Consider the following 23,060-nt stretch of genomic DNA (forward strand, 5'->3'; position numbering starts at 1 on the left):
GAAATTTTGGCGCCCAGCCAGGGGCGTTGAAAATGCGTCCCTGGCTGGTTCTCGTTTTCTGTTTTCTGTTTATGCGACTTCGATTTGCGTGCTTTCCTAATAACGTCCTTTACGCGTAATAGCGTTTGTGGGATTCGTTACAGGCCATCCCGAGCGTCGCTTATTTTGTGGCGATCATTCGCGTTTGCGGAACACGTGTTTCGGTATAACTCTTTGGCAAATTAGTCTATGAATGTTTGGGCAATTTTTAAGGTCATTGGTTTTCTAGGATAGTTTGTCACACACAATCACATATTTCGCTACACATAACTACATTACAAACATGGATTTGAAAATTAAATATGCCACGTAGTTTATGATAGGCTTCTATGGGTAGTATTTGCACCTGGCTTGGTACCGCTTCTATCGTAGATCCAACACATGCCCCGGTCGAGGTAGTGTCTTCAACAGACGAATTCGCGCAAGAGGCCAACCCGCAAGTACAAGCCAAGGGGGCATGCAGGCGAGAGGGACCTAATGAGCGAGCGATTGGGTTCGGGATAGGTGTACTACCTGCACAAGTACCGAGTGGGAAACATGCGCGGCGTATGCACCCCCCTATTGGCGAAAAAAAAGGTATCCTTAGTCCCAACTCCCGAGGGAGCCGAGATTCGTTATGATGTTCTGCCCGTTCACATTAATATGCTGATTTTCAGGTCGTCCCAACTTGATGGGGAAATAAACGCGGGGTAGGATCGTTTCACCCTTCGGCTATTTTGATTACCTACAAGCACGAGTATTTCCTTCACTATCCCCAGTGGAGTCGCCACTGTGAGGGGGTCGAAAAAGCGCGAGGCTAATGCGTGACCTGTACCTCGTGGGTGTGACGATTATTTTTATTCAATCAAGTGTAATTGGATTTCCTGTGAGCATACACCCAATTGACTAGTAATATAGGAGTCGCCATTCAGTTTTTAACGACAATGAGAAAAACTGACAAAACCCGATGATCGTGACATAAAGGGAGTGCAATTATGTTTGACCACGACGGCCGTAGGTTCCCTTGTGATCCCTAGTGTGGGGATCTCTCAATATACACCCGCAAGGTAGAGATTGAGGGTTCGGGGGACTGTAACTACCGAGAGGAGTAATTCGCTCGTCGATAACTCCAGAGGCAGGATATCCTTACTAGCTCAGCATAAATAATTGAAGGGACATGCGTTAACTATTAAACTAATCTGAGTTGATTTTAGCAATATGCAACATATAATACTAATTCGATCGTGATTATCTGATTTAAATAACATTAAGGGACCTAGCATGATAATCCGATTTCCCAAAAATATTATATTTATTAGGCGTGATAGAACAATCAAATTAGGTTAGTTTAACAGTTCATAAAAAGGGTGAGGAAAGCGGTTAAATCATCGAAAAGGGACACATTACGACGCACCCTTGAGAGGTGTGTCACGGTTCTCAGAAAACTAACCACTTTGACTTTGCTATTTCTCCTTTTTATTTAACGAATCTCGATTATGGGACAGGATACGTTCTGTTCGATTTATGGATCGATTGCGACAGAACGCGTGAACAGTTTCGCAGCGAGAGGCTTAGGCTAATGGGTTTAGAGTCAATACTCAGAATATGTTATGTGTTGTTGTATGTTCTTTCACGTCGAAACTAGGGGCCTATTTATAGGGAAGAGTTCGTGGAAAGATAGAATTGCAGAGTTCTAATCCACAAAGAATTAGGAAAAGAGACGTACCCAGGTATTTTCAGCGCCCAGGCCTGGGCGCTGAAGATTTCGGCACCCAGAGCCAGGCGTTGAAAATAGGGTCTGGGCAGTTTTTGTTTAGTCAGATTCGGATTCTAAAATCCGTAGAGTTTGAGATTGATTTGAGTCTTTTAGCGCGTATCAATTTCATGACGGAATGCGTCTGGGCCCGTTACGAACTCTAGGCTCGTTAGGATTTTGATTAATACGTAACTCTTGTTTCCGAATCCTATTAGGAATAGGATTCTCGCGGTTTTCTATCTCATTTAGGATTTATGTTGGAGTGCAACACCTAATTCTGACAGGTTTCTATCTTTTATGATTTGCCACTTTTAGACGCTACCTTTTACGGCAGTTACTATTTTTAGCAGGTTTCCATAAATAGCAGGTTTCGGGTGAAATGAAATAGGGAATCGAGATTCGTTTATTTTATAGGAGATGCGTTTTCAAGTGGAGTTTTTATGCTTTCATCATCGATTCCCTTGCGGGAACGGGGACAAAAGTAGGTGTCTACAGGCTATGCCAAAGTACAATCTAAATCCTAAGTCTTAGTTGTCTTATCCATAGAATCGGTCCTAATGCTTGGTGTCGTTCTGCAAGTTAAAAGGTTAAACCATATTGAGTCTCCCTTCCTAACATTTAAATCAATAAGCACCCATATGTAATTGTCATCCCTTGCTAAGAATCTACGGCCTCAATACTCTCTCTCACCAATAAAAAGAATATATTGTAGTATTTGCAAAATGGAAACAGTCACATTCTGAAAATCATTCCCCCATAGTCGCACGACCCCTAAAGTGAACCTAAGGTGTCAATACCATTAGCAAAAATTAATGTCCTCAAGGCTTATGATCACATTGGGTCACGACTATCATAGCCCTCTCGAGCCACTCGCTCCTTGAAATACTCCTAAGTACGGACTAAAAGATTTTCCATGAATGCAACATGACGAACCATGAAAATACCCAAATCGGCATGCCATAAGACTACCATCGGGGTAAAGCAATACACACTAAGAGGGAAGCCGCACTAATGATTCTAGTCTTGCAAAAATGAAAATTCGATCTCCACGACTAACTACCTTGCCAACATTAAGCAAAATGGCGCATGACAAATGAACACCCAAGGGTTAAAAAGTGTCAACCAACGAAAGTTATGGTCCAATTAGCCTAATTATGAGAGTTGCTTGGTCAAGTATTATAGGCTTACGCCATGTCATTATTTTGAGTCTAGGCCACCTCCTTGTATTCATACACGGGTCATAATCAGAAAGATTAATGAAAGTTCGAGTCTAAATCACAATTTCCAATTAAACCCCAGAAACCGGAGTCTGAAAAGAAACAAAAAAATTATTTTCGATGTAATTCTTTCGTTAAATTTCAATAAAGTAAAAACAACATTTTGAATCTACGCTATTTGCACATTTTAAGAAACGACTAAATACGCTTGCAAAGTAAGACAATTTAAAAGGTCCACCCTAGGCCTACTAAAATTTAAAGGTCCACCCTAGGCCTACTAAAATTAAAAGGTCCACTATAGGCCTACTAAACGAGACTCACTCAGTCTCGCCTCGTGACTCAAAGACCACAACCATCTACCTTTTAACCCAAATAAAAAGGGGGAGAAATCCCAAGCAAAAAAGAAGAAAAAAGAGAAAAAGAAAAGGGAGAGAGAAAAGAGCGAGTCATGAAATACTTATCCCGTACCTCCCAAAGTACGAAATCTACCCAAGTAAACGAAGGGAAAGAATTGAGTCAACCAATCCAAATCATGCCACAAAAACTACATGAAATTCTACGATGTCTACCCTTTCCAATCCTTATGTTCTTAGACGCCTTCGCTCTGGGGCCCCTGTTCAGCTCATTTAACCCATCCATGTTCTCATTGCCATAACCCAAGAAACCATTACCTCGACTCTTGTTCTTGAACTTGTTGTCAACTGCAAACCACGTACGGCCATTGACACGAGTGTCATACCCATTATTTCCAAACCCAAACCTGCTCTTACACCACCATTAGTATAATGACCATATAACTTGTTTGGATACATCCTTGAGCCGGCCCCATGCTACTCATTGGCCTTGGTTGATGTAAACTCATGACACTAGCACGAGGCAGCAAATTGTGAGTCCTAGCAGATGTAATCCTCATTCTTGACTATACCTATACAAATTATCCTATGTCATTCGACCCGTCTTTCAAGCCGTCTTGAGTCACGAATAAAAAAAACAAATGAAAAGTACGTTCTACGCTTAACGTAAAAAAATTAAATAATAATAAACAAAAATAATAAATAAAAAACTTTGCAAAGCGCACAAAAAAAAAAAAAAGAAGCCTTTAAAAAAAAAGGAAAAGAAACATTTAGCGCACAAAAAATATTCGCAAATATTTGGCACAAAACGAAAAGGAGCAGCGCAAAAAGGCAGCCCAGAACACGCTTTCAACGCCCAGACCTGGGCGCCGGAAATAATAGCGCCCAGCCTGGGCGCCGTTCTTGCTTTCAACTCCCAATTCCTAAAAGTGTTCGTATATTTTCCTATATACATGCGGAAGAATAACGAACACTTGGGGGGTAGAAGATCGTATAAAATACGCAGAAAAGCAAAATACGCGCGCTCCAAAATTTTCGTACACTTATTTCACCCTATTTCAAACATTACGTTTCCACTCGAACGTACTTGTTTAAAATCAGCATTCTACGAAACCATTTTCTAAGAACTACGCAAGACCTGATTCCAAATTAAATCTATTTAAGGCGGATACGTAGGCAATCCATGATTCGGTCCAACCAATTTGCAAAAATGTTAAAGCCTATAGAACAACAAGAATAAAAAATAGAGTCCCTTATTGAAATTTAATTACTTGCAATCCAAGTCGAAAGAAAAACTTAAGTCAAAGGAAGAATCCAAGTCATCAAGATGCCAAAATTAATGAGCACACATCAAAAAATAATAAGGGCACGTACCCTTGCCAGAAGGAGCACTCACACTCCTAGGCACTTAGCCAAGACTCAAAAGATCGCTTTGCCTCAATTGAATGGGGGCTAGCGCAAGCGTCCATGACCTCTAAAGTACTCGACTTGACCCTCCCTAAAGCGAACTAACTCACTTAAAGACCTTCTTTCACCACTAGACATAGTCGTTCGCTTAAAGACCTTCTTTCACCACTAGACACAGTCATGATCGTCAACAAGTAGTAAAGGCAGTAAGCTTGCAATAAAGAGGATTGTTCTACGGCATCGCCCCATCGTTCCTTCGAACTCAGGGCACCCGTTCATGGTAATTCGAATGCTTGCTAATCTCCTTTTAAAAAATCAGACATTGTCAATTGGACCTGGCACTTAACCAAGGCTCACCCTACTTAGACATATGACACGGGCATCTAAAATCGAAATCTGAAAGCATCATTAATGAGAAGACATAATAGAAATTGGGGGCTAAAAATTGAAATAAAAGAGCTAGGGAAAGAACTAAGTATACCTTGACCTTTTGTACAGACATACACCAAGTAAATTTAAGGGAATTTGAAAACGGTTTATATTCCTGCAATTCTGGAAAAGATGGCCCTAAAAGCCTAAAGCATGTGCCACACGGGCACAAGTAGTCTTGACGCCTGCACCCTGGCTTCCAACAAATCCTTAGACAACATTCCAAAAATCGTATTTTGATTCACTCATGTAATCTTGTACGAACCCTTCTATAAGTCAACTTACTTAGGACACCTCGGATTGTACACAGTAGGACTCGGATTTCAAATAATTTTCAAAGACTTCTTCGAACATAATAAAGTGTCGTTTGTTTAAGCTAAGTATGCGTTTATCTCGATGTTGTAAGTGAGTTACAAAGATTTCTAAATATGATTATGGGTAAAGAAAGCCACCTAGCTTTTGGTCAAGGCACACTTCAACATGTGACCACCTTGACCATGGCAATGTCGCACAATACGACATTTACAAGAGAAGTAGCAAATCACTACTCGAACGTATCTCGCACTAAACGAAGTCTGGTTCAAACTATTCATGATCCATGTCACCACAAATGCATAAAAACGTATGCCAAGCATTATAGCACCAAGCCAATCCCGTAGCTATAATTGGGGGCTTGAGAAAAACACTCTAAAAATGCTCGAAATGACGATTTTACCGCAAATTCTTGACGCTAATGCTATACATACGTCATAGGGGCACAATCCTAAGGTTTGATCATGTAAAACGAACCTTAGAATGTCTACAACCCCTCCCAAATTCTAAGCACTACTTAGAATATATAAAGTCACCCCACTAACAAGGGTAATTGGAAATCGCGAGTCACCAAAACTCGGATCAAACTACTGCACATAACGCTCGCCCTACAAGCACCCGTTACACAGTCTACGTCGTTCCAAAGCAAAAGAAAAAGAAAAATCAAGGAAAAAAAACTGTCAAATTCTGCCCAGAAATCATTTTCAACGCCCAGAGCTGGGCGCCGATATCTTTAACGCCCCAGCCTGGGCGTTGATTCTCTCGGCTTGCCAAATTTGCCCAGGTATAAAAAAAAAGAAAAAAACATCTATGAATCCTCGCATCGAACGAAGTAATAAGCCGTGCACACCCACGCAGAAGGTGCTACACTTGTTCGAGCACCTGAACGAGGCGTAATGAAACACTCCAACGCAAAAAATAATAATGATATCCCAACAACTGGAGGAATGTTCTAAGACACGCTGTTAGGCCACACAAGCCTAAGTCGCACCATACAGTTCAACCGTCCCACGGTACAAGTCTAAGAAAAAAGAGTAAGGCATATTGCACTAATGCGGGCACGACCAAGAGTAAGGGGCAAAGGCTACTTATCGCCCAAATTCAAAATACAAGCCACACGACTTCTACATTTAAAGGTACCAAAATATTACCTACCACGGAAGGGATAGCTCGCACCTACACGAGCGGAACCCCAAGGCATCTTTCTCGAAAGAACCTACAAAAATCGTACGCCAAAAGGAAGCATCCCAACATGCATACTTGGGGGCTCCAAGCTACGAAACGACCATAGCAAAATAAAAAAATCTCGAAGCAAATGTTTGAACGACCGAAAGGGCACGATGCTTGAGCCCACTTCATGAATGGGCCTGAACCCTATCAAGCTTCTAAACAAACTATTCAACAGTCAGTCATTGCTCAAAAAAAAAAGAAGAATGATTCAAGCGAACTGATTAATGGACCGCACGCAACAGCCATTCTATGAACGCTCGTTCGCATATACATTCTAAGTATCAAACATTCACGAACACGTTCAAAAGAAAAAAAATATACGTTCAAAATAACAACAAGAGCGATCAAAGTCTTACGCCTCAAGGTATGTTCCTCGGGCCATATAGACTCGCCCGACTATTGCAATAACTGTACGCCTTAAGAGCGACAAACACCATAGTCCACCAATCGGCTACGGCTTCTCGAGAAATCATCACGAGAGAGTCCTGCCTAGGACGCACTTTCAACGCCCAAGACCAGGCGCCAGATATTCCGACGCCCAGCCCTGGGCGCTGAAAATCAGCTCAACTCATTGCGATCTCCAAAATTCTACGTTCCAAAAAAAGGAAAAAAAACAAAAGAGAAGAGAATACGTAGAATTTCCAAGTGAAATAAACGAACGAACATGAGGCCAAACAACATTTTCAACGCCCCACCTGGGCGTGAATTATTTCTGACGCCCAGGCCTGGGCGCCGAAAATGAGCCCAGGCCCAAAAGAAACCATGACTTCTATAGGGCCCTGCCGTATCCATTCGACTCGAAAATTGCCAATTTCTTTACTGAATGTCGCACCTCACGGCTTTGTTAAGAGTAGCACACCACTACAAAGATCACTCGCACTTACGAGCACGATCCCGAACACAATCAAGGACATTACAAAATGCGTACCCCAAGGAACCTCTTTGACAAGAAATGACCGTCAAGCACGAATGCTTGGGGGCTCGAAAGAAAATATATATTTCAAAAGAGAGTATGCAAAGTTAAAACAATATTCCCAGACTACGCTGTACGAAGTCCCGTGTTTGGATAAACTCAAAAGATAAAACCGGATTACGACCTCAAGACAAAAGTCGCCGTTGATACTTATACATAGTCCCCTAATCAAGGACCCAGGTAGTGGCAAAATTGAGCCGAAAAGACTAGCTCAGAACCATGAAAGATGATGACCACGAGACAATGGTCCGTCTAAGCACGTTGTCAACCCACATTCAGGTTACAACTAAATCCGAGCATCCCTCGAAAGAATTCGCTCTTACAAGAATGAATAAAAGAAATTCTCAAAAGAAATCATGATGAACAATGGAAATAGGGACTTGCCCACCTCAATCGGGCAAGATCGCGTCACGAACCACGCGAGTTCCAAGTTGAAAAAACGAATTTAGGGACGTCCACCCTCAGCGGACAGGGCTCGCCCACCTTCAGCGGGCGGGGTCTGCGTCACTAGCCGGCAGGTCCTCCGTTTTCAAAAAAATCTTCAAAAACAAAAAAACAGGCTCGCCATCTTCAGCCGGCGGGGTCTACGTCACAAACCGCGTAGGTCCTTATTTTCAAAACATAAAAACAGGTTTGTCCACTTCTATCGGACAGGGTTGTCTACCCTTAGCGGACAGGCTCGCCATCTTCAGCCGGCGGGTCTACGTCACAAACCGCGTAGGTCCTTATTTTCAAAAAAAAAAAAAAACAAACAAACTTCAAAACAGATTCGTCCACTTCTATTGGACGGGGTGTCCACCCTTAGCGGACAGGCTCGCCATCTTTAGCCGGCGGGGTCTGCGCCACTAACCGCGCAGGTCCTTAGTCGCTGCAGCGATAACTTTTTTTAGTTTTCCCTTTTGCCAAAAATTGAAGGATTGGTTTTCCGTTTTTTCCAAAAAAGAGCGATGTGCTGGATTTTCCTTCGTTTTACGTCCCATAAAAACAAGGGGGTTTTCTCGTTTAGATAACCCTGAAAATGAGAATCTTTAAAAACATTTTTACATCATGATTGGGCTTGGCCTGGCCCAATTACACTTTATAGCTTTGATTTCGAAAACATCTGTAGCTACTTCCAATGACAAAGTGAGGGAGTTTCTACGCATCTTTAGATACTTCCAATGACAAAGTGAGGGAGTTTCTATACTATCCGTTGACAAATCCCAATGACACGTGAGGGATATGTCGACACTTCAAGTGATGACCCTTAGGTAAAATGTTATCACTCGGGGGCTCGTGAGACCCTCGCAAAACAAGTCACATACACTATGGCTTGTGTGACGCACTCCGTCCAGTACTTTGACCATCGTCTCATCCCGAGACTCAGTCAAAGTGGGGGCTAACTGTAGACACCTACTTTTGTCCCCATTCACGAAAGGGAAAGTTCGATGATGAGAACATAAATCTCCACTTGGCAACGCATCTCCTATAAAATAACGAATCTAAATCACCCTTTTCATTTCAACCAAAACCTGCTATTTATAGAAACCTGCTAAAATAGTAACTGCCATAACGGGTAGTTGCTGAAAGTGGCAAGTCATAAAAGATAGAAACCTGTCAGAATTAGGTGTTGCACTCCAACATAAATCCTAAAAGAGATAGAATTTGCAAGAGGAATCCTATTCCTAGTATAATTCGAAAATAAGAGTTACGTATTGATTAAAATCCTAACGAACCTAGAGTTTGTAACGGGCCCAGACGCATTCCGTCATAAAGTTAATACGCACTAAAAGATCCGGATAAGTCTCAAACACTCCGGATTCTAAGAGTCCAAATCAGACAAAGAACTCGGCCCAAACATCAATTACAACGCCCAGCCCTGGGCGCTGAAATTGCCTGGATCCCATTTTTAACGCCCAGAGCTGGGCGCCGAAATTTTTAACGCCCAACCCTGGGCGCTGAAATTACCTGGGTACGTGTTTTCTCCTAATTCTTCTTGGATTAGTGCTCTAAAATTCTATCTTTTCACGAACTCTTTTCTATAAATACAGCCCCAAATTCGACGTGAATGGGACAACACACACAATTCATATTCTGAGTATTGACTCCAACCCCTAAGCCTAAGCCTCACGTTGCGAAATTGATCCCGCGTTCTGTCGCAATCGATCCAAAAATCGAACAGAACGTATCCAGTCCCTTGTAGCTGAAGAATTAAGCCCGGAAACTTGAGATTCGTTAAATAAAAGGAGAAATAGCAAAGCAAAAGTGGTTAGTTTTCTGAGAACCATGACGCACCTCTCAAGGGTGCGTCGTAATGTGTCCCTTTGCATGATTTAATCGCTTTCCTCGCCCTTTTATAAATCTGTTAAACTATTAAATCTGATTGTTCTATCACGCCTAATAAAGATAATATCTTGGGAAATTGAACTATCATGCTAGGTCCCTTAAATCAATCTAAACAAGATAATCACGATCGATCTAGCATTATGTGTTGCAAATTGTTAAAATCAATTCAGATTAGTTTAATAGTTAACGCATGTCCCTTCAACTATTTATGCTGAGCTAGTAAGGATATCCTGCCTCTGGAGTTATCGAAGAGCGAGTACTCCTCTCGGTAGTTACAGTCCCCCGAACCCTCAATCTCTACCCTGCGGGTGTACGTTGAGCGATCCCCACACCAGGGATCACAAGGGAACCTATGGCCGTCGTGGTCAAACATAATTGCACTCCCTTTATGTCACGATAACCAGGTTTTGTCAGTTTTTCTCATTGTCGTTAAAAACTGAATGGCAACTCCTATATTACTAGTCAATTGGGTGTAAACTCACAGGAAATCCAATTACACTTGATTTGACAAAAAGAAACGTCACGCCCACGAGGGACGAGGTCACGCATTAGCCTCGTGCTTTTTCGACCCCCTCACAACTGGATGAACTGCTTCTGCTGAAATTAACCCAATCCATAACGATGCATTGCTTGTTGCACGCTTCAGCGTTAAAACGACATGATGGCCGGACCCTAAGCCAGAGACTCCGTCAAATCCAAGTGCGCTACCTGCTTCCTTTGATAATATATACGCATATGTTTAAATCACTCCAATAAACCAACAACAAGCATCTGAAATCAAAATCCTAAACTAAGAGTTCTAAACAATCGACAAAAAATAATCAAAATCACCAACTAACACAATTAAACCCTAGATTCATTAAAACAATATTAAAAAGTTGCAAAATTAAAAGAATATGGAAATCACGGTAAGGAGAGAGAAAATACCTCAGATCGAAACAAGCTAGGTACTCAAGGACGGTGGGGATGTAAACCGGATCTCCAACAACAACACTCCGGCATTTTTCCCAAACTTCAAAAACTGAGAAATTTTTCCGATCTAGGAGAAATTTGAAGGGTTTCCTCAACTCTTAAATTTACTGGTAAAATCAACGAAATTTGAAGATCGAATTCGAACAAATTAAGAAATGTAATTTAGGGTTTTGGTTTGCCCAAATGCGTGCTGGGTGTGGAGGGGAAGAGAGAGAGATTGAAGAGGGTATTCTGAGGTTAGAATATTTTGGGTTAATCAGGACATTCGGTTTTTCTTGTTCTTAATTTTTTTTAATTACCAAGGACACAACCTTAATTACATTAAAAAAACAAAAATGAAAATTTGAAATATATGAGTAAGAGACCGATTTTAAAAAATCTACGGTTTCTTTGATTTTTTTTAAATATAATATTATCTAGGAAACCATTTATTTCACGTACAAGGTTTCTTATATTTTTTCCTAAGAAACCGCACTTCTAAGGTAATTGGTTTCTTTATCTAAGAAACCTAATAAGTGACTTATACGGTGCCCTATCAATGGTCCCTTAGCCCATTTTTGTAGTAGTGATTTTAGCAAACTATACATGTTGATGCATAGTAAATAGATTCTCCGCATAAGAAAATGTGTTCATTGGTAACGCAAGCAACTTTAAGTTAGCAAAAGAGTGCACATGAGTGGCACAAGTACTTCTCTAGTAAGAACGAGTTAAGGACTTTTGAAAAATGTGTGAATTTCCGTGTCAAGTTTTGGGACGAAACTTCTTTTAAATGGGGTAGATTGTAATCCCCCGCAAATTTATAAATTTTATTTATATATGTTAACGTATATTTATTTATATTTAAATAGAATTTACAAATTTTAGAAATAAATATATAATTAACTATATTTATTTGGTTAATTACATTCTAAATATGGTAACGATTTATGCAATCAAAAATAATTTTAGAATTTTATGTTGAAAAGAATTCTAATTACTAAAAAAACTTTCGATTGAATTTGGAAAACAATCCTAACCGGTTTTGGATTCAAACAAACCCAATTCTAATTCTAGCCCAATGGGGTGAAGCCCAAAACAATAAAACACAACTCTCCCCTCCTCCCTTCTCCTTCACTTTCACGTGAAAACAGAAAAAAAAGAAACAAAACCCTCCTTCAAAGTTTCACGTAACTGATATTGCTCCTCTCCTTGTTTGTTATTGTTCAGCCGCCAGCCACCTATACCCTCGCCGGCGACCACCGTTGTCCGTCATCGCAGCTTGCGCCGCCGATAACTCCTCCCTCTTTTGCTTCTTGTTGCTTGCTTCTCCTGCATTTCTTACCCTTCTCCTCTTGGTTGTTTCTGTTTTCACGCAGCGAGACCACCGTGCTCGCCACCAGCACAACCGCCGCGAGTTCTTCTCCGTCGCCTGACCGCCGGCCTGCTCAGTAACTTCTCCTCCCTCCTTTTTCTTTTTCGTTCCCCTTTCTCGGTTGTTATTTCTTGCTCTCCTCCTCAATCGCTTTCCTGTTGTCGCACAACCACCGCACGACCCAGCCACGTCGCAACAACCACCGGAACCACCGCTCGTTGTCGCGCCTCCCTTGCCGCCGGCCAGCATCTCCTTAAACCTTTATTTGGTTAATTTCTTAAACCATAAGTTAATTAAATGTTTTAAATTATGTAATTTATGTGTTATTGAATTAAATGTTTAGTTTTTATTATTCAATTATGAATTTCAGATTTATATATTTTACATAATTGAATTATTAAATTTCAGATTACATGATTTGATTGAAACGAGAATTTGAATTATTTAAAGCATGAATTTTAAGTTTAATGGTTTTAAATCATGGTAGGATGATTATAAATTATTAAAGTTATGATTTTTATGATTTAAAGCACGTTGAATATATTTTGGAGTAGTTTTAAATCACCTTATATTGCTGGAAATTTGTAAAGGGCATATGTTTATTGAAGTTTATGATAATTGATGATCATTAGTATAGTAATCACTGTGCTAGGAGGTTTAGTAGCTAAGTGTTGACATTGGGGATTGTTCAAATTATTTTTAGGAAGGGTTTGTAGCACCTTAATGTTGCTGAAAATTCAATGTAAATTGATATGAATCCATATTGGTTGTTTTTAGGTGGAGAATTCTCCGTAGGCGACTTTTGAATTATTAAAGTGGCCTCTCAATTTGTTTACACAAGGTACGTACATACTTGTGTGCTTGTGGATGTGTGCTATTGTTGAAACCATGTTAGATGTATGTGTGGACTGGTTTATGTTGGAAATTTCATGATTCAATGTCGTTGGACGAATGCATTGAGCATAGAACTTTATTATGAGAATTATAACATGTTAGCATGGATGACTGATGCAAGCATGTCAGTTGAGAACTTTATATTATTTTATATATATTGGTTTAAATCGATTGATCGTTGTTCCCTTTTAGCATTTCACTACTTTATGAGGGCCGAGGACCTTGTTTAGTAAGTTGATACTTTACACCTATATAAAGGTGGTTAACCATTGTTAAAGGAAATGTTGAATTAATTGGAATGAGTTATTGATTGATAATTTTGTGATCGCTTACTTAATTCCAAGATAAAAACCATTGTGAATACTTGTTGATTACGTGATTTATGTGATTGATGAGTCATAACAATGTATTAAAAGGTAAATCATGTAAAGTGAAACTGAATAGCAATGGCTTTAGACTGTGCACGTCTGAAGTGACGGACAAACAGGAGTTGGGGTTCATGGTGGTAGCCCATGGCCTTTTTTGGGACCGGATTGTTCATCGTGTTCTATTTTTATTCAAAACTTCATCGATATCGCAGGTCACTAAGGTTACGGAGTCGCGCCCATACCTCGTCTTCCTTAGTGAAGAATTCTGGTTGGACAACTCGGTCCATTGACTATTTCAATTTAAATAATATTAATGTTATAAAAGTCTAGTACAGTCTAGTCTAGTCTAGTCAAGTGTGGTCTTCAAGTTAATATGGTTTGGTTGTCCTTACTTATGCTTTGCTGATTACGTGATTTGTTTGTGTGTGTTGATCATGTCTATGCCTTATTGATCCTGTAATGACCCATTTTGGTGAGCAGTCTCTAAGGATCAATAAGCATTGTCCATCTGCAGGTTTGAAGATGATGCATCATTGGGATCGGAATTAGAGATCTTGTATTTAGTTTTGATTTGCTAAATTGACTTGGGTTTGTTTAATTGGACTCTAAACTTTTTGAACTACCTACATTGACTTTATTTTCGTTGATTGTTTTTGGGATTAACTTTGTAGTTGATTATTTATAAACCTAAAGTTATTTTTATGTTTTCCGCTGCAAAATTCTGAATAAGCCGATACGTTTTCACACGGGAGATAATGCCTTGATAATTCTCTAGTTTTATATTAAAAGGTTATTTTAGAAAAGAGAGAATTGTCGGGGTGTTATATTCAAGGGCTCGAAATTAAGGTTACGATGAGGTTTTGGGTTAAGAAGTGAGCGTTCGGGCTTTGCATCTTGGCACAGATTGAGATTAGATAGAGACAAATCGACGGATGAATTTTAAGAATTGAAGGATTAATGGGTTGTTTCGTTGTCTTGCTATTGAATTTGTGTTTTTTTTTTTGTGATAAACAATTCATTGAGACTTTTAATTTGTAGAATGAAATTTGAAGTACTTCTAAACAGCAAAAGAATTAAAATTAAGAATTTAAAATTCTCGATATTCTTCAAACAGATTATTTGGAATTGAATCTATAGATTTTAATTCCCGTAATTTGAAATGAAATAATTAAAATGAAATCCATGTTCCTAAATACAACCTAAGGCGCTAGGAAGCACTGACACATCGTCTAACTCGCGTGTCCCGTGTCAAACATGTATTGGACACGCAAAAATATGTGTCCGACACGAGAAATTAAGTGCATGTCTTTTTTTGAAATATTTGGACACGGGGACACGGAACCGGATACGCGGTGGACACACTTGTCGTACATATATTGGACACATATTAGTCAAATTTCAAATTTTTTACTTTCTGTTTTCAATATTTTCAAAGCTCCAATTCATTTTTGTACGCCCACGCACAAAGTCATTCTCAAAGACTCAAACCCTCATACTCTATGTTATTGTGGTGCAAACCTGTCTTCTTGTTGCTTTCGTTGTCTTAATTGGCAAGCATATATTTGTACTTTAAATATATAAGGTCGATTTATGATATGTGCAGGTTCTAATCAATTGTGTTGCTTCATATTTGGTTTTTGTAATTGGGAAGTAAGATAAAATAATAATTAAGTGCTAATTATAATGTCATTAGTGAACAAATTTGACTAAGGAAGGAACATAAATTATTAGAAATATAGGTAGTAATTGACAACTTTTAACAAGATAAGTAGTAATTGACAAACTCTCTAAAAACGTAGGTAGTAATTAGCAAATTTTACGGCATATTATAATGGATTGAAATGGAGTCATCATTTCATCTATTTTACTGTTTAGTTTGAGCTTTTTTTAATAATACCTAGTACTTTTATTAAACTATAAACAAATTTATTATATTTATATATTATTTTATAGAATTTTAAAATTAAATTTGCATTTAAATATTTATTTAAATGTATTTTATTAATTAAAAATATTAAATATCCAAACTCAACAGGATTTCCATTCTGTATGATGATAATGGCACTAAACTGGTGGATCTTGAGCTAATTCAGTAAGAAATTTTGTCTTTATCTAAAAAGATTCTTGGCACTTTTGCCACCTCTCTTCCTTCTATTCATGTTCCTACTGTGAGAAATGGGCCTAAGATCAACATTGCTGCTAGACAAGAATTGGGTAGAGATATTACTGATGCAGAAATTGATGTTGCTATGCAAGGAATTGGTAATGATAAAGCTTCTGGTCCTGATGGTCTTAATGTAGTCTTTTTCAATAAAGCTTGGCCCATCATTAAACAGGATATATATAAGGCATTGAAGGAAGTGTTTACTACCAATCTATGCTTCCACATTATAATTGTACTTACATCACTCTTATTCCTAAAATTCCTAATCCCACCACAGTTAAAGATTACAGACCAATAGCTTGCTGCAATGTGGTGTACAAACTTGTCTCCGGAATCTTAACTGCAAGAATGCAAGGGATTATTGGTCAAGTTGTGAGTGAATGCCAATCTGGTTTCATTCCTGAGAGACAAATTTCTAATAATATTCTTCTTGCTATAGAGTTGATCAAAGGGTACACTAGGGCTCACCTTTCCCCTAGGTGTATGCTCAAAATTGACTTAAAAAAAGCATATGATTCAGTTGAGTGGTATTTCTTGTACAATGTCATGATTGAGCTGGGTTTTCCTCTAAAGTTTGTGCAGTGGGTGTTTACTTGTGTTTCTACTGTCTCTTACAGTATTCTGGTTAATGGTAAGCCTTGTATACTATTTAGAGAAAAAGAGGGGTTCAGACAAGGAGATCCAATGTCTCCTTTTCTCTTTGCTATTGGCATGGAGTACCTTTCTAGACACCTTCAGCAATTGCAACATCAGCCTGATTTCAATTTTCATCCAAAGTGTGAGAAGTTGGTTCTCACTCATATGATGTTTGCAGATGATCTGCTTATGTTCTGTAGAGCTGACTCAATCTCTATTGCTTTGCTGTTGTCTGCTTTCAAGAAGTTCTCTTTGGCTTTTGGTTTGGAAGCAAATATGGATAAGAGCAACATTTATGTTGGGGGTGTGTATGGGCAAGATAATGTAGCTATTCTTGATGCTGTCAGTATTCCTGAAGGGTCCTTTCCTTTCAGATATCTTGGTGTGCCTCTAACAACCAAGAAATTATTGTACAATCAGTGTAGACCTCTGATTGATAAGGTGTTGGCCAGAGCTAAAACTTGGACTATCAAGCATCTCTCCTATGTAGGAAGATTACAACTAGTTCAAACAATTCTTCTGAGTTTGCAATTTTTCTGGTGCCAAATTTTTATCCTGCCAAAAAAAGTCATCAAAGAAATTCAGGGGTTCTGTAGAGTCTTTCCGTGGACAGGCAACATTGATCCATCAAAGAAAGCACTTGTTGCTTGGCATACACTTTGTCTGCCCAAGGTTGCAGGTGGTCTCAATCTACAAGACATGTGTTTGTGGAATAAAGCTGCAGTTGCTAAGTTGCTATGGGCTATAACTTACAAGAAAGACAAGTTATGGTGTAAATGGGTGCACTCCAACTACATAAAGGGTAGATCCATTGGTGACACTCATTGGCCTGGTAGTATATCTTGGTCTTTGAGGAAGATTCTGAATTCTCAGGGTTTAGTGGATACCACTGGCGGGTGGACTGCAATGTGTAAGAATGGAGTTTTCTCAATTAAAGCTATGTATCAATTGCTATTGGGTCCCTGTGAGAAAGTAAGCTGGAGAAGGGTAATCTTTCATAATAAAGCTTCCCCTAAAAGTTTGTTCATCTCCTGGTTAGCTGTCTGGGGGAGATTACTGAAGGAAATAATGCCCTTGGTCCAAGTATGCATTTAATGGTAAGTCTAATAAATGCGGTTCAGCATTAATTATACAAGTTAATAATTCAGTGAGATCAAGTGAACTGTATGCCTAGCTATAGGCCGCTTCAGTTCAAGTGGATTAATGATATTAATCCACAACTTACTCTTGACTGAACCCGTAGGGTCACACAAATAGTACGTAAACGGATCAAGTATATAATAGCATTAAATACTCCATCTAAGGATATTCGGAATCGACGGATCTTGGTTTCAGTGGGAGCTGAGATCGTCAAAAGCAAAATAATGAATACTCCGGAACGATGATATTGCCGGAAACGGAAATATGCATCGTATCGGAAATATATAAATATTATCCAAGTCGTAGATGTTGCCGGAAACGGAAACATGGTACGTATCGGAAAATATTATCAGAAATAGAAATATTGCCGGAATCGGAAATATTGCCGGAAACAGAAATATTGTCAGAATCGGAAATATTATCGGAATCGGAAAATAATTCCGGAAACGGAAATATTAAATATTCGTTCGAAACGGAAATTAATTCCGGAATCGGAAATGTTAAATATTGTTCGTGTCGGAAATGAATTCCGGAATCGGAAAATTAATCGGAAGCGCGTCGTACGAATTAGCATCATACGAGCTTGCTAGACGAAGGCCCAGCGCGAAGCCAGTCCCACGTCCAGCAAGCTTAGCGCGCCTCACAGCAGCCCAAGGCCACGCCAGGCCCAGCTCAAGGCCAGGCCCAGCGCGCCAAAGGCTGCGAGCACAATGGCAGCACGCGTGGGCTTCGTAGCTGCTGCGGGCCTTGCGTATGCGCGGGCATGGCCTGCGCGCATGCGGGTCATGCTCGTGTGTGCTTGTGCTTGTGTACGAAACCTAAATCATGTAGGATTCGTTTAAGATTAAATTCCTAAATCTACTAGATAATTAATTAATAGAATTTTAATTAAATTCAGATTAGTTAATTCGTTTCCTAGTAGGATTCTAATACCCGTTTCCATACCCTATAAATATGTGATTATAGTTCACAATTTATAACGAATTTTCTAAGTATTCATAAGAATTTTAGGGACAAAATTCAGTCATTATTTTGTTACATAAAACCGAAAATACATAGTACCTTTGGGGCGATTCTAGTTAATTAAACCTAAGGCGGATCCGGACGTGGTGTGGACTTTCTACGGAGGGACGACACTTTGAGTCTTAAAGACTTGTTCTTGTTCGGTTCGGGCGCAGCAAGGGAGGGCACGCTACAAAGAGTATGCATCCTAAATTATGCTAATTGTTATGTGACAATTAATTTGGAATCCTGGCTTTTATGGTTTTTCCGCATGATTTATATTATCATATGTATCATAACCTAACAGTGGTATCACGAGCCTCTAATTAATTCCATAATAATTGGTTAACATGGTTAAATTTTATAAATTTGCAAGGAATTAAAAGGGGTGATTAATTTCGTAATTGTAATTAATTGCAAATTTGCGTTTATTTAATTATATGTACGCAGTTTTTCGGCAGTTTCTTCGTTACTCAACGAAATCGAGTGATTTTTGTGTCAATTCTGCATGTAAAAGGCATTCTAAAATTTTGACAAAAAAGCCTTTTTTCAGCCAAAGCTAGAATTCCCAAATTCGAAGCCTAACTATGACTTTTCAGAGGTTTTAGTTTTTCGAACGCAAAGTTTGTAATTTTAAGATGTTAAAATTAAATATTTGTGCTTCTTGTTGTTAAATCTTGAATTTTTTATTGACCTACTGTATATGTTTAACAAATTGCCTAAGCTTGTTAATTATACAAACTTAATTTGTAATTGTAATTAATTTGTTGAAATTCGAATAATTTAGAATTGATTTGATTTTCATAATTAATTGACGATTTAATTAGGTATCCATGATTAAAAACCACCATAAAAATTGTTAATTTATGATAAATTTTTAATTTTAATTAGTAGAAAAAACCCCTGTTGCAGCCCCCTTGTTGCAGCGTACATGTATTAATACGCTTCAACAACCAGTAGGTCAACGCGGGTCAAACCCTTTAAAGGGTTGTTGCAGCGTACAAATTAATTGCCCTCTGCAAAAGAGTTTTTTGCAGCGTACAAAGTAAAAGCCCCCTGCAATAACCCCTTTATTTTGCAGCATACGTGTAAAAGCCCCCTGCAATAACATGTTAGTAATTTTCTTCGGCTTCAAAGTTAATTCAGACCAAATATTTCATCTCAAACGCGCCCACTCCCTTCTTCTTCCCTCAGCGTTCCCTGCATCTCGCCCGTCGCTGGTGGTTCTCGCCAGTCACCGTCGCCTCTGGGTCTCTCCCGTTGCCGGTGGTACTCCAGCAAGGGTCTGTTTCCTCGCCTCCTCACCGGTGGTCCCTTTCTCAAAAAACCACCTTCCCTGCTCGAAAAACCACCAATGAAGTCCATCCTTGCTCGAAAAACGAAGCTACTTTCCTCGGCCGGTGGTTCCAAGTGATATTGTTGCTCGCGAACCCTCTTCTCCGTCAATCCTCGCCGCTGCAAGTAACTTTCTTCCCTTTCCCTCTTGATTTTCGTTTTCAGAATTAGGGTTTGTTCATTTATATTAATTTTTTTTTTGTGGCAAGTTGTTCATGGGGGAAGATTGAAGCTGCTATTTCCTGGTAGACCTGTATGTTGAAAATTCCAATTTTTATTTGGCGTTATCCATTTTTGAGAAGAATGGTACGCAACTGCAGCGAATGCTGCTTCTACCTGTTTTAGGTTGAGCATTTTGTCAAACTTTATTTAGCCTTTTTCCATTCTAGATTATCTATTGTTGTTGAGCCTTGAGCCTTCCCTTCGAAGTTAGCTTATAGCTCGATAATGTTTTATGTCCTAGCTTGAAATGTGGACTTGATTAGGTACTTAGGTGTTTAAGTAATACTGATTGTTAATGCCCGCAGGCTTCTTAGGAGAAAGGAATTTGTATTTTTTATTTTGAATTACAATGAAATTGCATACTGATGTTTGCTTATTCGACGGTCTAGCTGCTATAGATTTAACTTTTATTAACTGGAATCTATGGACTTGTGGGGGTTTGATTCTTGTATATTATTCTGACTTGCTAAAATCTCTATCAGGTATGAGTTTAAAACAAATCATGGAGAATGGATCACTTCAATGAAACCAAAGTTTGGGGATAATGTATCCGGACGTGTTCGTACAACAATCAAGTCAGTACCTCAGAATGTAAAAAAGTTCTGTATAAAGTCCTCATATGGGAAACCAGCTGTGAGATTTTGGTAGGTAAGTACATCTCATTCAACCAATTTTTTGTTTGTTTTGGCATTTCTTGATTACTGTTTTGTTGTATGATGAGCTTGGTAGCTGATTGGTGGTTTGTTTACTTCTTCATGTGCACACGATATGCAGTGTATTTCCTTTGTCTTTGTCTTTGTCTTTGTCTTTTTTGTTTTTGTTCTGGCCGGGGCCGGGGCGGGGGTGGGGGTGGATTGAGTGTTTTGAGTCCAGCAACACTAGATCCATCTTCTGATTATGTCTCCTGTTATTCTATTATGAGATTCGTGTATGTTGATTTGTCCAACTTGATTTATAAATTATGAGAGTTAGATTGACAATTGAGCTGACTAATCTGTTGTATCTGTCAAGATATGGAGAGCATGGTGCTTAACTGTGCATTCAATTAGCCATGATTGTGGGGCCATTGCCCTAAATTATGAGACTGGTTTGTCATTTTTGAAGGCGAGTACTAATGGTCTGTTTATTGCTTGTTTTGTTTCTTTAGCTCTGTTAGTGGGGTTGCCAAGATATGGAGTATATGTTGCATTTTCTCCTGTAAGTGACAATGTAGCAACTGCCTCAGCTGATCGTACTGCAAAGTTGTGGAACACAGATGGCACTTTATTGAGAACATTTGAAGGTCATTTAGACCGCCTAGCTCGTATTGCCTTCCATCCATCTGGGAAGTACTTGGGCACTACAAGTTTTGACAAAACTTGGCGTTTGTGGGATATCGAAAGTGGTGCTGAGTTGCTTCTTCAAGAAGGCCATAGCAGGAGTGTTTATGCCATATCTTTCCATCCGGATGGATCATTGTTAGCATCATGTGGACTGGATTCTCTTACACGTGTCTGGGATCTTCGAACAGGGAGAAGTATTCTTGCTTTGGAAGGCCACATCAAACCTGTAAATTTCTTCTCTAGTCATTAACATTTATTTTTGTGATGCTAACTCTGATTGTTGACTCAGGTTTTTTCTTTTTCCTCTCAGGTTTATGGAGTTGATTTCTCTCCTAATGGCTATCATTTGGCCACTGGTTCTGAGGATAACACTTGTCGGATTTGGGACTTGAGAAAGAAAAAGTCATTCTACATAATTCCTGCCCATTCAAAGCTTATTTCACAGGTCAAATTTGAGCCTCAGGAGGGATATTATTTGGTCACTGCTTCATATGATACAACTGTTAAGGTATGAGACTTGGCACTCAATTACTCTCAGTAGTCTGTTTTGTTAAGTTACAAGGAGTGTTTTGTATCATTTTGCCCTATTTCATCAGGTATGGTCATCTCGAGACTTCAAGCTTATCAGGACATTGTCAGGACATGAAGCAAGAGTTACACCCTTAGATGTCACAGGAGGTAAGATCTTTTCTCTTGGTAAACTGTAGTAAAAGTGATGCGTGCAAAATGGGAACTTATAGTAGCATCTCATTACAAGTTTATAACTGTCATCTTGGGATGGAATTATGGTAAAGTTTATGGAAGTTGCCACTCAAAAACTGAATTTGTTTAAATACGTTACATTCAACAACAGAGATAAAGTGAATGCAATTTGATATAAAATATTGTATGGGTAACCTATCTCTAAGATCTCACCTCTCTCACTAAGTCTCACTCCAGCGACAAATCTGAAATTTGAACTACCTAAACAACCAAAATCCGCCGGGAAAACAGTAAATCCGGCGTGTCAAGGGAATAGGTGGCATGGTTGGGTCGTTATAGGTCATATATTGAGCTAAAATGACATTTTCGCTCCCAACTTTGAACTAAAGAACCTAAGGACTCATTTGATTCTTATTACATGACTAATATGCATAGTTTTAAGTTTCTAAAACTCATTCGAACCTATTTATGCACATTTATGGCTCGTTGGGTCGTTATAGGTCATATATAGAGCTAAAATGACATTTTCGCTCCCAACTTTGAACTAAAGAACCTAAGGACTCATTTGATTCTTATTACATGACTAATATGTATAGTTTTAAGTTTCTAAAACTCATTCGAACCTATTTATGCACATTTATGGCTCGTTGGGTCGTTATAGGTCATATATAGAGCTAAAATGACATTTTCGCTCCCAACTTTGAACTAAAGAACCTAAGGACTCATTTGATTCTTGTTACATGACTAATATGCATAGTTTTAAGTTTCTAAATCTCATTCGAACCTATTTATGCACATTTAAGGTTCGTTGGGTTGTTATAGGTCATATATAGAGCTAAAATGACATATATAGAGTTAACTTATTACATGATTAATATGATTATTTTTATGTTTCCAAGATTCAATCCAATCTATTTATGCACGTTTGAGAC

The 23,060-nt window shown here is 39.0% G+C and overlaps 1 protein-coding gene and 1 long non-coding RNA gene across 2 annotated transcripts in view; one reads left to right on the top strand and one right to left on the bottom strand.

Moving 5' to 3' along the window:
* The window catches only part of LOC110777561 (uncharacterized), a 54,583-nt gene extending 43,345 nt beyond the window's left edge, over nt 1–11,238 (bottom strand). The window contains exon 1 of the long non-coding RNA XR_008929540.1: nt 10,948–11,238. This is a non-coding gene — a long non-coding RNA (uncharacterized lncRNA). The remainder of the gene's footprint in view (nt 1–10,947) is intronic.
* A 9,388-nt stretch (nt 11,239–20,626) lies between these two features.
* On the top strand, nt 20,627–22,309 carry LOC130469838 (U4/U6 small nuclear ribonucleoprotein PRP4-like protein). Its single transcript, XM_056839344.1, has 5 exons — nt 20,627–20,737; nt 20,834–20,947; nt 21,116–21,652; nt 21,737–21,934; nt 22,023–22,309. The coding sequence occupies exons 1-5, from the start codon at nt 20,627–20,629 to the stop codon at nt 22,131–22,133; spliced, it is 1,071 nt and encodes a 356-aa protein (XP_056695322.1). The 3' UTR covers nt 22,134–22,309.
* Nucleotides 22,310–23,060: the final 751 nt, after the last annotated feature.

Source organism: Spinacia oleracea, chromosome 3 (genome assembly GCF_020520425.1).
Source record: "Spinacia oleracea cultivar Varoflay chromosome 3, BTI_SOV_V1, whole genome shotgun sequence".
Taxonomy (NCBI): domain Eukaryota; kingdom Viridiplantae; phylum Streptophyta; class Magnoliopsida; order Caryophyllales; family Amaranthaceae; genus Spinacia; species Spinacia oleracea.